This window comes from Lipomyces japonicus (genome assembly GCF_038497905.1).
Source record: "Lipomyces japonicus strain CBS 7319 unplaced genomic scaffold V1514scaffold_50, whole genome shotgun sequence".
NCBI lineage: Eukaryota > Fungi > Ascomycota > Lipomycetes > Lipomycetales > Lipomycetaceae > Lipomyces > Lipomyces japonicus.
In genome coordinates, this window is record NW_027117862.1 from 67,366 (window position 1) to 78,914 (window position 11,549).

Here is an 11,549-nt window from a genome sequence, read left to right on the forward strand (position 1 = left end):
GTTATGTCTTTTTCAACAAAAGCATTTCACGGGTTTACAGGATTTTTAAAAGGTTTTGTTTATTTTTTTTTGTTTCCATTATTTTTCCTTATTTTTTTTTCTCGAGCCATTTATTGCATATTATGAGTATAAATATTGCAATATCCTTTTAAAAGCTCGGGAATGTTCCATGTATGTTAATGCTGCCATGTATTATATTTACCTGTTCGTTCTTTTGTGTGTTCATCATCGGGTTCTGTTTTGGAATGGGTTGTTTTTTTTATTATGGAGTGAACGGAGAAACGGCCATCGCATGCTTCTTTCAACAGAGAAGCGTTAACTTTTGATAATTTTTCATTTTGTTAATTGCGCAATCAATATATTCATAATTATAATTTATTTATATCAGTGCTTAAATGATGGCTCAATGCTACTACAGATATGGATGTAATCATTAAGACAATCTTCCTCTCGCGTATTATCCCCGGTCCAATACATTGTCCATTTTTGCCCAGTCGTGGGCAACTTGATTGTCCCCTTGGCTCGATCAAAGTACCATCGATTTACTGGATTTTCAGTTCTTGACCGCCATAAAATCTCATTGGGAAATAACTGCATCACCATTGCTTTGAAAACTATATCGGCCACGCCTGTTGCTCCCTGTGATTTCCGAAGTACCGCAAACTTATCCAAATAGGCGACTTTTTTGTTCGGGTCTGATTCAAATTTTTCCCACGTAATAATAGCCGCACCTTCATAGTCTCCTGCAATGATTATCCCGGCAATATTACCATTAACCCGCTTTAGATAATGATTCAGATTTAGTTCTCGGCCAAATGAATCCTCAATAAGATTAACCAATCGCCTCATATCCACGTCAGCGGTTTGTTGATGAACATGATCCAGCTTATTTTTGATTGTGCCTTTCCGCTCACCATCAATGCCGGGCAAACTCATGCCTTCTTCGGAAAAAAGCATCATTACCGGCACACCATGCCGAAGGAGTGTAGTTTGCTCAAATGTTGCTCTCTTACCCGCAACCGGTAGCGATGATGATATTACGGGTCGATCGGTTAGCAAATTGTAGATCAGCGGATTTCGTGTAGACTGTGATGCCGCGGTCAGTGGAGTAGTTATTAAACCGGACGTGGTTGGTGACAAAGCCAGTATGCGCTTAAATGCGTCGAGATTTTGTACATGATATTTTTGATTTTGATGCAACTGTCCAGGCGCTTTCTTACTCTGCAGCTCGGTGATAATGCTATCATACTCTTGTTCCATGTTTACTAAAATATGCGCGCCGTACTTTCTCTCATACGAAGGAATTCCCCCTAATGGGTCGATAAATATTACTTTATCAACCGCAATAATTTCTGATGTTGATGATAAGCTGAGAGGTTTAACAATTTGATATACAGCTTCGTTCGCTGGTATTAATGAATATGTGCACTTGTCCTCAACGTAAAGAAGAGGCGTAACCACCGGAATGATCTTGTTTGCCAACGATAGCAGTAATAAGTGTGGCAAAGAAAAACTCAAATCAGAAATTGAGTCAGCAGTCGCGGATGAAAACAATGGAGGAAGTACTTGACTTCTTGCTGTCGGCGCAGGAGGTCCGCCTTGCTTGCCGCTTTTGTTGTGGTTCAGCTCTGCAGTGGGCGTACCTTCAATTGATGAGACAATAAAGTTTGCAATGGTATTTATTCTTTTGATTTCATGTTGAGTTAATGAAGTGCTTTTATAGGTCCAAGATGGATCCAGTACAACAATAGGACTCGATCCAAGCTTTTTCAATCGAGCAATTGTTGTTCCAATCTTTTGTAACGTGTCTTCGTCCATATCTTGAGCTACACGAATCTTAATGATGGAAACCCTGATGGTATCCTTTAACTCAATCGGTGCCGAATCATAAAGATCGAATCCAACCGAGTTTTCCCTGACCGAACGAAGAAGACTTTTTACAAACGCGGCGCGCTTCCTTTTAATTTCTGAACCTGATAACTGTGTGTATCGTGAAATGTAAGCCTTTGCATCTCTTCTCGTCGCATTAGAGCGCAATACCGAAAGAATAAGTTCCTGACATGTCAGCTTGATTTGCAGGGTCAAAGTCATTCATGCATATATGATTTCACCTTGCTCTCCGATGCTTCATTTTCAGGAGTTTGGGTTATCTGCTGCAAGCTTTTGACAGTCATGTATCTGTGTGATATCAGCGTGTTTCGGCCAATCATGATCGGTCGCATTGCCATCTGTTTTACGTTGATTAGCACGTACTATCTTGATTTATAAAAAAAAAAAAAAAAAAAAAAGTAAATTAACGTACTTGAGCACAGCCAATAGCGGCAGATACCTTACGACTTTGCAAAAAACTCATGTTCAACGAGCACTTGACTCATATAGAGACTCCTGCACGGCATTAGTGCTATATTTTTATTTTTTATTTTGCACGAATAGTTTATTTTTCGAGTCGAAAGAGTACATATAAATGCAGAAAATCGACTCCACGCAAACTTTTCAAAGACTGAATTTCTTACTTGGCCTTAAAATTCGGTATGCATCATAACAGCATCACTGATCTGGATAACTTAAACTGGATTTTATGTAAAAGAGCAAGTTCGTAATCGTAGATTCTGAGATTTTACTGCCTATTTAGGATATCTCGGTGACTTTGCGGTGCGCACGGAACTGCAACTAAAGTTTATCTGTTTGTTTTGGACAAGGACTCAACGTCAAGAGAAAAAAAATTCCCCGCGGTCAAAATTTACGTGATTGCGCGACGCGACGACGCGTTTTCTAAAACCAATTTTATAATAAGAAACTTGCATTTCATACATTCTGTTGATGCCATGGCACTTCCTGCCAGACATGTGGGCACGCTGACGCCTGCCGAAATTTCTTTTCTTGCCGAAAACAACATGATTACTATTATCCCCCGGCAATCCATGGACGAGGTGGAACTTATCGGAGTATGAAAAAATACAAGTGATGCCAAACAAAATTAAACCTACTAACTATTTGCAGGATGTCATTCCAAATTTAAGGCCAATGAGACGAATGGAAGTGCCTTTGTGGGTGGCATTAATATTGAAAAAGCAAGCGAGGTGTAACGTGGTTGCTCCGGAATGGATGTCGGAAACTAATTTGCAAATTGCATACAAGGATGAAGCCGAGCATATGGACAGGTTTTCACATTTACTGCCTTGGGAATGGACAGAAACTGGCGAGTTAATACTCAGTAACGCTCCAGACGATCTTTCAAGTCCGCCTCACGTTATCCGAAATTTATTAAGAGATATTCGGGAAGTCAGGCAAGCCAAAGTTCGAGCAGGTATAAAAATCTTTACGCACGATTTTTTACAAATGGATGACGTTGGTGCAATGGAAATGAATGAAATTCGACCGTTTGCTACAATGGTTATCAACAAATTACGCTCACTGCACCTCACCAAAGAATTGGCTGGTGAAGATGATGCGAATCCTGATGATTCTGCAAGCGACACGCCGAATGAATCTGATGATGATAACGATCAATATGACAGCCTGAGATCACATAATTTCAGTGATAACAGCAATTTACAAACTGACAGAGGCCACGGCAGCAGTTTAGACATTGCCAGTGATTCGATAAAAAGTTCTAATCAGACCATACACTCTGGCAGTCTAAATCCAGGGTTTTCACGCAATGACAATAATTATGGGGCAAATAATGATGGCAGTGATGATGACGATGAGCTTAATGATAATGAGATGGAAATGGATGAAAATTATGTGAGCGCCATGTACAAAAGATAAATTCAATATTACAAATTACTAGCGAGGTGGGACTTTTATGAACTAGTGGTGTCATTAATTATTCCTCCATCAGCACTGTCCTGTGGAGTAAATTCTGATCCCGGCTCCTTCCAACTATACGCATGTTAGCGACACATGCAACAAGGCACCTGTCAAAAGAAGGGCAAGTTTAAAATAAAATTGCTTACTTGATCACATTATTCTCAACATCTGCTACCCTTGCACTGGAAATCTTCACTAATATTACGGCGGAGTCGTCCGCGTCGATAAACGGCCTGGCTTCAGTCGGATTGGAATTCAGCAATTTTTGCTTAAAAAAAAAAGCTTCTTCTTCATTTGTGACAATTCTTGCCAAGCCATTGAGCGTGGCTGATATACTAGACAGTTCAGCTTGATTCATCGATAACAAGAACTGTGACAGCCCCTGAGAGACACCATGAGATGGTGACGTTGTTGCTTGCTTGGAAACCCAATCGTGCACGAGAATAGAAACCCTCGGGTTTGATGTAATATTAAAAAATTTTCTGGTTCTTTTGTCTGAAGTCATGACTATGATAGCTTCTGATTCGTATGGTTCGGCGTCTCCTTTCGCAATATAGGTGTAATTCATCAACGATACGTGAGGGTAATCATCATATGAAGTGCCGAGTTGAAGCTGCATGCCAATTAGTAGTAGCCCAAGCGTAATTTATCTTACTTTCATACAAATCTTGCTGATTTAAGACATGAAATCACATCATTTGGTAGCTCGTTACTCTCGTCATGCTGGTCAATCTGACTAGGGAGCTCTGCGTTTTGAAAAGCCATGTTGTTACGTACGCTATATATATATATTAAAAAATGACAATCTTGAATATTAGCTTAATGAGAAAATAATTAGTCCGTTATTTTAAAATATATTCGAAAAGATAAAATCAATCAATTATTTGACCAACGTCAAGTCAAACGATGAGTTGTTGCCCGAAGTAATAAAATCCGGGTAAAACTTAATATTTGGGACCTTGAAAATTACAACTATACGTGGGGTGAGTAAATGAGATCAGACAAACCGGCAGACCGTTATTGTTTATATTTCATATATAGTTGATATTGGGGATCTGCTTTTGACTGCTCAATTTGTAACATAAAATGAGTAGTAGATCCAAAAGACGACGTACGGATAGTCAAACGATCAACAGCAATACTGACCCTGATGAAGCTCGTTCTTCCAGTACGAATGATGAAAATTCTGGTGTAAATACCAGCTTTCAAAAACTTCAATCAGAAAATATTGTTGATGTCATGGATAAGACGTCTTTTACGCTGACACGAAGATCAACACGGACCCGTACGGTCACTGCTCAATGTGACGCTACACGTCTAGACTCTTCACCAACGAATGTCTCCAGGACAGTAAAGCAAGCTGAAGTTATTATAACCGACAATGAATCAGGCAACAAAGACTCGAGTATCAACGGCTTTGGTGAAAGTTTTATAAGTCAGCAAACTGCAGGTTTCAGCAAGTCAGAAGATGATAATGGAACAAGTTTGACAAGCAAAGATGTGCATTCTCATTCTCAATTGGCGGAATCTGAAAATTTATCAAAAAAATTAAACAATGCAGTAGCAGAGGCAGGCTTGCGAAATTTCGAGAATTCTGACTCGGAAATTTTAGCTTCAGATTTGCGATCCAATGTTTCAGAGGAACATCTCAGTAGTATTAAAGATCAAGCTTTAAAGCAATTATCAGGAAGGCTATCGATTCCATTGATGCACATGGATGATACTTACAGGTAAGCACAAACTGAGATGTTTTTTAGAAATAGTTCTCACGTCATTAGGAAGCTTAAACATCTGGTCGAACAAAGTGTTAATCCACGGATGTACATGGATTCTAATAGTATTTTAAGTTCTCATGGTGGAAATTCTTGTTTAATTTTGGGTCCTCGAGGATCTGGCAAAACTTTACTTATTAATTCTGTTATAAACGATTTGAATGTTCAATATGAGGGTCAATTTATTACAATTCGACTATCAGGACTCACTCAAACAAACGATCGACTTGCATTGTTAGAAATTGCTAGACAAATAGAAGATGCTCGCGTTGCCATGGAAAAAGATGATGGCCAGGTTTCAAATTATAAGCGTCAGTCAAAGTCTCAAAGTGTTGTTTTGACTAGGCTTCTTGCCCTTTTTTCAGGTAAAGCAATGATCGCAAATGAAGATCATGCTGAAAGCTCAACACTCGGCAATAACGAAAATAGGGCTGCGGTATCTGTCGTTATAATATTAGAAGATTTCGACCGATTCGCCATGATGCAAAATAGACAGACGCTTCTTTATAATCTGCTTGATGTTTCTCAATCTTCTCATTCTGGATTTAGATCTGGCGAAGCTGCTCTAGCAACTCCTAGTATTTGTATTATTGGTGTCAGCACAAAAATGAATGTGGCGGAAATGCTAGAAAAGCGAGTGAGGAGTCGGTTTTCACATCGTATAGTCGTTATTCATCCGGCCAAAACGATTTCATTTTTTAATGAATTATGCAGAGCAGGCATGCTAATTCATAATGCATCAGAGGGGAATGAACTGACGTGGAACAAAGAGGTACAAACTTTGTGGTCAACGTCAAACATAATTCAGCGTCTGGTGGAGAGAGTATTTGCAACATCAAGGGACCCTCGCGAAGTATTTAACTTTCTGACCGTAATGGTAAGAGAGTCATCGATTCAAGCCCCATTTTTTGATGACAAGGCATTAGCTGAGAGCGTTGGGCAAATAGAAAACGGAGGTGTGGCTGAACAAGTTATGGGGCTGTCTGAGCTGGCATTAATGCTGTTTGTGTGCGCTGCTCGAGTGGAGATTAAAGTTACCGTGGTTGAAAAGCCAGAGGCTTTTGTTAATTTTGAACAAGTGTATGAGGAATATCTTGCCCAAGCTGGACGTACAAGGTTAGCAGAAGCAGCAGCCGGGTCGGTTGCAGTGCCTTTCAGAGTATGGTCACGTGAGCAAGCTGTGGAAGCGTGGGAAACGTTAATTGACCGAGGATTGGTCTCCAATGGTAATGACGTTACAGAGCAACTTGACATCGGTCTTTCCGAAATTAGTTCGATACTGTCTCTAAACGGTCATAATGCTTCGGTGGTTAGGAATTGGTGTAGATTATGATTATATAATAAATTAATAAGGTGCCGCATATCAGACTTCCGTCAATCGTGCGGCGACCGCGTGGCGCGCACGTGCGCGATGGAGAAGTCCGTGCGCAAGGGACGAAATGCACATGTTTAATTGGCCCCACAAACAAGGTGCATCTGCAACCGCTGTCGCCTGAAATGAATAATTGAACTTACACATCTGCCCCAGGCCGTATCAGCCTCATGACTTTGTTTTGCCTCAACTCATGGCACCGACTACGCTCGCCACCAAGACTGCTGGCCGCGGCCGCCTGCCGTCTCCTGATGATGATGATGATGATGATGATCAATTAGATGAAGACCCAGATATAAGCCCGAAAGCAGCTGGAACCCGGCTGTCACTTCTTCAGTTCTTGCAAGCAGATAACAGTTTGAACATAACTCCTCAAGAAACAGAAGTTAAACAGTTAAAAACTAACATATCAACATCTTTTACTACATCTTCTCGCAAAATGCTGCTTCAGGCTACGCGTCTTCTCCGATTCACAAAGGATAACAACCAGGCTTCAAGACCAGTTTTTGACGAACTCACAGCCGTATTTGCGACCCTCATATCGTCGTTACCTCTTGGTTCGCATTATGTTGGGCTTTTTAAGGTCCAGCACTTCTATTCATTCACATCCGAAGAAGCCATCTTAAATCTGAGAGAGCTGAAGTTGCAACAACAGATAAAGACTATTGACAAGTCTGGAAAGTTAGTGACGTCGACAACAATTACGACTTACGTTCTTGAATTTTCATCTTGTGTTCATATGATGCAGTTATTCTTAAACGCTCGTCTTTTGCGGTGCGTGACGGATCCGGAGAAGCTCGAATTTAAGCCAAACATGCTGTTTCAACCTACCCCTAAAGGAGTCGCGATTGTTGGTGAATTCAGCCAACGTATTGGCGTTACATCCCCAAATGTTCGCACTCTGCTTACATCTTCACTTAATACTTGTATTAGGTTGGTTCATCTAGAACGAGATCACGATACTGATCACATTTCGACTATTGAGAATGTAATCGAAATAATATTTCAACGCTTCGCCGGATCTCAAGTCAGATCTCTTCAATCATCGACACCATCACCTGCAAACTCTTCTGGTCATTCCAACGCCAATGCCAATGCTACTTTGTCGTTTAAGGGGTTTAATTCTAGTGCTACGATCGCCTATAATAACAAGACTTCCAATGATACTAACAAGGCAACAGACAATTCTCACAACCATGCCTCGAAATTTCATAATTCTCCCGAATCGCACGATACCTCTGATTCGACATTATCCGGACCTATTGATCTATCTAACTATAATGATTCATATCAAGGAGTGAGATTAGTGGAATCCAAACGATTTCACCTTCGCGAATTTCGAAATTGTTTTTCGGGCATGTCTGCTCTTCAATGGATAATGAATTGCACGACAGTCTTAGACACTCGCGAAGCAATTACTATTTTGAAAGCCTTTTGTCAATTAGGGCTGATAACAAGTTGCATTGAAAGAATTGTGGGCGATACTTTTTATGCCGATAAGAATTATTGGTATATTCTAACTACCAAAGGAAAACATGTCGCTGGGTGGCCGTCGCGTGGGAGAAGCCCAAACTATGCAGTGTCAATTACGCACTCAGAGCTAAACAATCTGTCAAATTTTACCATAGACCAAAAATACACTACTAACCTTGAGTATATTTTAAATGATCCAGCACTCAGACTACTTTTCAAGGAGCATTTAAAAGAAAGTATATGCGAAGAAAACTTGGTGTTCTATTTGGAGTCTGGCAAAATTCTTGAGCAATTTTCTGAATTACAGAAAAACCAATTTCCTTCATTAGAGCGGGTAAAAATTTGCCTATCCGAAGCTTGGATGGTGTATAACAATTATTTGGCACCTGGTTCTGCAAGCGAAGTTAATATAGATCATTCGCTTCGGAAAAGAGTTCGAGATCGAATGACTGCGGAGGGAAATTTTAACAGTGAAATTGAGCAGTCACTAAGTACGGCAGTTAACAAAGTAACCGAGGTGGTTAGTCTTTTGGTTGACGTACGAACCCAGGTTTTCCGCTTAATGGCATCCGATTCTGTTCCTAAATTTATAAAAACAAAGAGATTTGCAGAGGTTGGGCTTAGGGAGTTGCAAACAAATTAATTTATTCAAGTTTATTTTCCTTTTTATTTAATTGTACATTCAATCCCTATGTTCCTGTATTTTATTAATCTCTGCAAAATCCCTTGTTGTACCACACATGGCGAAAAAAATGTCAGCCAAAGTATAGCAGAGCCTATTAACATGAGATGATAAGTAATTAAAGTTTATGTCGATATCTCGACAGCGCGATACTTCGTGAAGTTATAATCAGCGGAGCCATGTAACATATTATCTGCAGAACCTGCAGCATTACGAAACGGGGACATTAATAAACGAGGGCCTTAAGGTATCATACAGGAATTTTTTAATTTAAAAGATAATTGTCATATTACCTAATTTCGATGATTTAAGTCTTTTGGTGCGAAGTTCTCTACCCAACTAACCAGGCCACATACGACAACTTGCAATTTTTTCTCAAGTTTTATGAAAGCCGCTTTGATATAATTTTGAAATTTTCAGGTAAGTTCTAATTTTTGAATTAGCATAAAATTGTAGACGGCTAATTTAAACCGTTAAAGCTTTTTGATGTCAGAAGAATTAAGCTTTACCGATCTCGATGAGTTTGGCTTAACTCCTCTTTTGAACCCGCCAACAACGGAATCTGTATTAAACTTGGTCGATAGGTTTGTTTCATCTTACTCCGATTGGAAGAAATCCAAGTCATTACCTGAAGATGAACTTTTTGTTTATTACAATACCGTGGCCAACGAGCCATGGTATATTCGAAGTTCAGTTCACAATGATGAAGAATATCCCTTTGCATGGTTTAAGAAAGCATTACTCAACGATCATTTTGGCAATATGGTGAATTATTATGACATTGTCCAAAGTTTTGAGCTTGCAAAAAAGCACGGGGATTGGAACGGATATACTTTAAAATATCTTTTACCGTCTCCATTTGCCAATAGGGATCTCGCAACTTGGCTTTTCACCACTGAGAGTGCAACAGAGGACGAATTTACCGTAGTGGCTGTTCCCGCTGATATTCCTCTTCCTGAAAATTCAACTAGGGCGGTTTATTCGTTTTTCCATCGAGTCACAAAAGATGCGGATGGTCGTGTGACCTGGATACTGGGAACAACAGTAAGAAACTAATGATGTTGACATTTATATTTATCATACTGACACGTCAGCAGAGCGATATGAAGGGAAACTTGCCGAGGTGGATTCAGAGTATGTCTATCCCTGGTATTTTGGTGAATGATTTGTCCAGCTTTTTGGATTGGATTGCAGATAATTATGGTGCAGACGATAATTCTACTACTGAATTATCATGAAGTAATCTGGTCTCTTAAATTAACATGGCTTTGGCTTAATATTATGCGTTATTAACTATGTAATATACAGTTACATAGCGTGATAAAAGATGATTTTTTATTGGATAAAAAAAAATATTTTGCTTAAGCTTTTCGTATTCGAACAACTTACAAAATTTTTAGCATTCCTCAATTCAAAATTGAAGAAAACAGATTGCTATGAGTACATAACATGGAGTGAATTGCCTCATCCAAGATCTATTTTAAGCGATTATATGGCAATGTTTCTTGAAATGTTTCTATAATTGTGGTGTTAAGTTGACCAATGTAGTATAATTAGTTGTTTGAAGAGAACTCAGAAAACCGAAATTTCAATGTCAGTGGGAATCCGAGAGCGATAGACAATCCGTTAAGAGCGGCTCTACACAGTTGAATTATTTCCATAAATTTGAAGGTCCCAAACACGTCACTAAATTAGCGATTACAAATCATTTAAAAGTGTGCCATACAAAATCTAAAGAAATAACAAAACTTCCAAGGCAAAAGAAATTTTATCATAATAACAAAAATTTCCTTTTATTGATAATATTAAGTAAGTTGTCGAGCATTCCAGCTGAGATACCTGAACAAGTGCAACAGACGCGTCGCCTAATTAATGATCATGACAAAAATTTAACTAATCAAAAAATATAAAGAGAAAATAGAATTCTTCATAATTAAGATGCAACACATAAAAGTGTAAAAAAAGGTCCAGATGGGACTCGAACCCACAATCTCTGCCTCCGGAAAGCAGCGCCTTACCTTTAGGCCACTAGACCACATTCACAAAACCCAGTAATTTTAACTAAAGTAATTTTAACGTTTTATTGTCACGTGATTCACCAAAGCTTGGCAAACTTTTGGATGATTAATCAAAGTGGTTTGCTTTATTTCTCTCCTCGGTCTCAATGAGGATGTGCTCAATCCCTTAGCGGCTGCTGTACGTCCTCCCTGTGTGTAGGTCTTTTTCTATCGTCCTCCAGCATGGATTTGATTTGAATAGCTAATGCATGCTTATGTAAGATAAAAAAAAGATCCAACAATGCGCGCTTTTTGAAGTCAAACTATTAGGCATCATCCTCGATGCTCGCCTCACATTCCGGGCGCACATTAACAACCGCATACGCTCTACGAGGGCTGCAGTGAATCTGCTCAGCCATCTCGGAGGATCGCAGCACGGG

At 39.5% G+C, this 11,549-nt stretch overlaps 6 protein-coding genes and 1 non-coding gene across 7 annotated transcripts; 4 read left to right on the forward strand and 3 right to left on the reverse strand.

Moving 5' to 3' along the window:
• Nucleotides 1-357: 357 nt before the first annotated feature.
• Nucleotides 358-2,690, reverse strand: V1514DRAFT_336566 (uncharacterized protein). The gene is made up of 3 exons (XM_066928560.1): nucleotides 2,303-2,690; nucleotides 2,112-2,228; nucleotides 358-2,055 (listed from the first exon to the last, which is right to left on the reverse strand). The coding sequence occupies exons 1-3, from the start codon at nucleotides 2,351-2,353 to the stop codon at nucleotides 385-387; spliced, it is 1,839 nt and encodes a 612-aa protein (XP_066781448.1). The 5' UTR covers nucleotides 2,354-2,690; the 3' UTR covers nucleotides 358-384.
• Nucleotides 2,691-2,849: 159 nt separating this feature from the next.
• On the forward strand, nucleotides 2,850-3,411 carry V1514DRAFT_271618 (uncharacterized protein; the record flags this gene model as incomplete). Its single annotated transcript, XM_066924824.1, has 2 exons — nucleotides 2,850-2,945; nucleotides 3,001-3,411. Coding segments are annotated over 2 exons (507 nt in total), but the record flags the coding sequence as incomplete, so codon positions are not given.
• A 314-nt stretch (nucleotides 3,412-3,725) lies between these two features.
• V1514DRAFT_336572 (uncharacterized protein) lies at nucleotides 3,726-4,699 on the reverse strand. Its single transcript, XM_066928561.1, has 3 exons — nucleotides 4,477-4,699; nucleotides 3,960-4,426; nucleotides 3,726-3,885 (listed from the first exon to the last, which is right to left on the reverse strand). Exons 1-3 carry the CDS (start codon nucleotides 4,576-4,578, stop codon nucleotides 3,807-3,809), a joined length of 648 nt encoding a protein of 215 aa, XP_066781450.1. The 5' UTR covers nucleotides 4,579-4,699; the 3' UTR covers nucleotides 3,726-3,806.
• Nucleotides 4,700-5,439: 740 nt separating this feature from the next.
• V1514DRAFT_264597 (origin recognition complex subunit 4 C-terminus-domain-containing protein) lies at nucleotides 5,440-6,822 on the forward strand (the record flags this gene model as incomplete). Its single annotated transcript, XM_066924787.1, has 2 exons — nucleotides 5,440-5,543; nucleotides 5,592-6,822. Coding segments are annotated over 2 exons (1,335 nt in total), but the record flags the coding sequence as incomplete, so codon positions are not given.
• A 574-nt stretch (nucleotides 6,823-7,396) lies between these two features.
• V1514DRAFT_285057 (regulator of G protein signaling domain-containing protein) lies at nucleotides 7,397-9,073 on the forward strand (the record flags this gene model as incomplete). The annotated part of the gene is made up of 2 exons (XM_066925156.1): nucleotides 7,397-7,984; nucleotides 8,132-9,073. The coding sequence occupies 2 exons, from the start codon at nucleotides 7,397-7,399 to the stop codon at nucleotides 9,071-9,073; spliced, it is 1,530 nt and encodes a 509-aa protein (XP_066781452.1).
• A 525-nt stretch (nucleotides 9,074-9,598) lies between these two features.
• On the forward strand, nucleotides 9,599-10,818 carry V1514DRAFT_359500 (uncharacterized protein; the record flags this gene model as incomplete). The annotated part of the gene is made up of 2 exons (XM_066929680.1): nucleotides 9,599-10,156; nucleotides 10,210-10,818. The coding sequence occupies 2 exons, from the start codon at nucleotides 9,599-9,601 to the stop codon at nucleotides 10,348-10,350; spliced, it is 699 nt and encodes a 232-aa protein (XP_066781453.1). The 3' UTR covers nucleotides 10,351-10,818.
• A 257-nt stretch (nucleotides 10,819-11,075) lies between these two features.
• V1514DRAFT_t93 lies at nucleotides 11,076-11,147 on the reverse strand. The gene has a single exon. It is a non-coding gene; the product is annotated as a tRNA-Arg (tRNA).
• Nucleotides 11,148-11,549: the final 402 nt, after the last annotated feature.

Coding starts and splice junctions, on each gene's coding strand:
- V1514DRAFT_336566 (XM_066928560.1), bottom strand. CDS start 2,353: ATGAGTTTTTTGCAAAGTCGTAAGGTATCTGCCGCTATTGGCTGTGCT. Junction 2,229..2,302: donor CCGCTATTGGCTGTGCTCAA/GTACGTTAATTT, acceptor AACGTAAAACAG/ATGGCAATGCGACCGATCAT. Junction 2,056..2,111: donor ATGAAGCATCGGAGAGCAAG/GTGAAATCATAT, acceptor CTGACATGTCAG/GAACTTATTCTTTCGGTATT.
- V1514DRAFT_336572 (XM_066928561.1), bottom strand. CDS start 4,578: ATGGCTTTTCAAAACGCAGAGCTCCCTAGTCAGATTGACCAGCATGAC. Junction 4,427..4,476: donor GTCTTAAATCAGCAAGATTT/GTATGAAAGTAA, acceptor ATTGGCATGCAG/CTTCAACTCGGCACTTCATA. Junction 3,886..3,959: donor GTTGAGAATAATGTGATCAA/GTAAGCAATTTT, acceptor ACATGCGTATAG/TTGGAAGGAGCCGGGATCAG.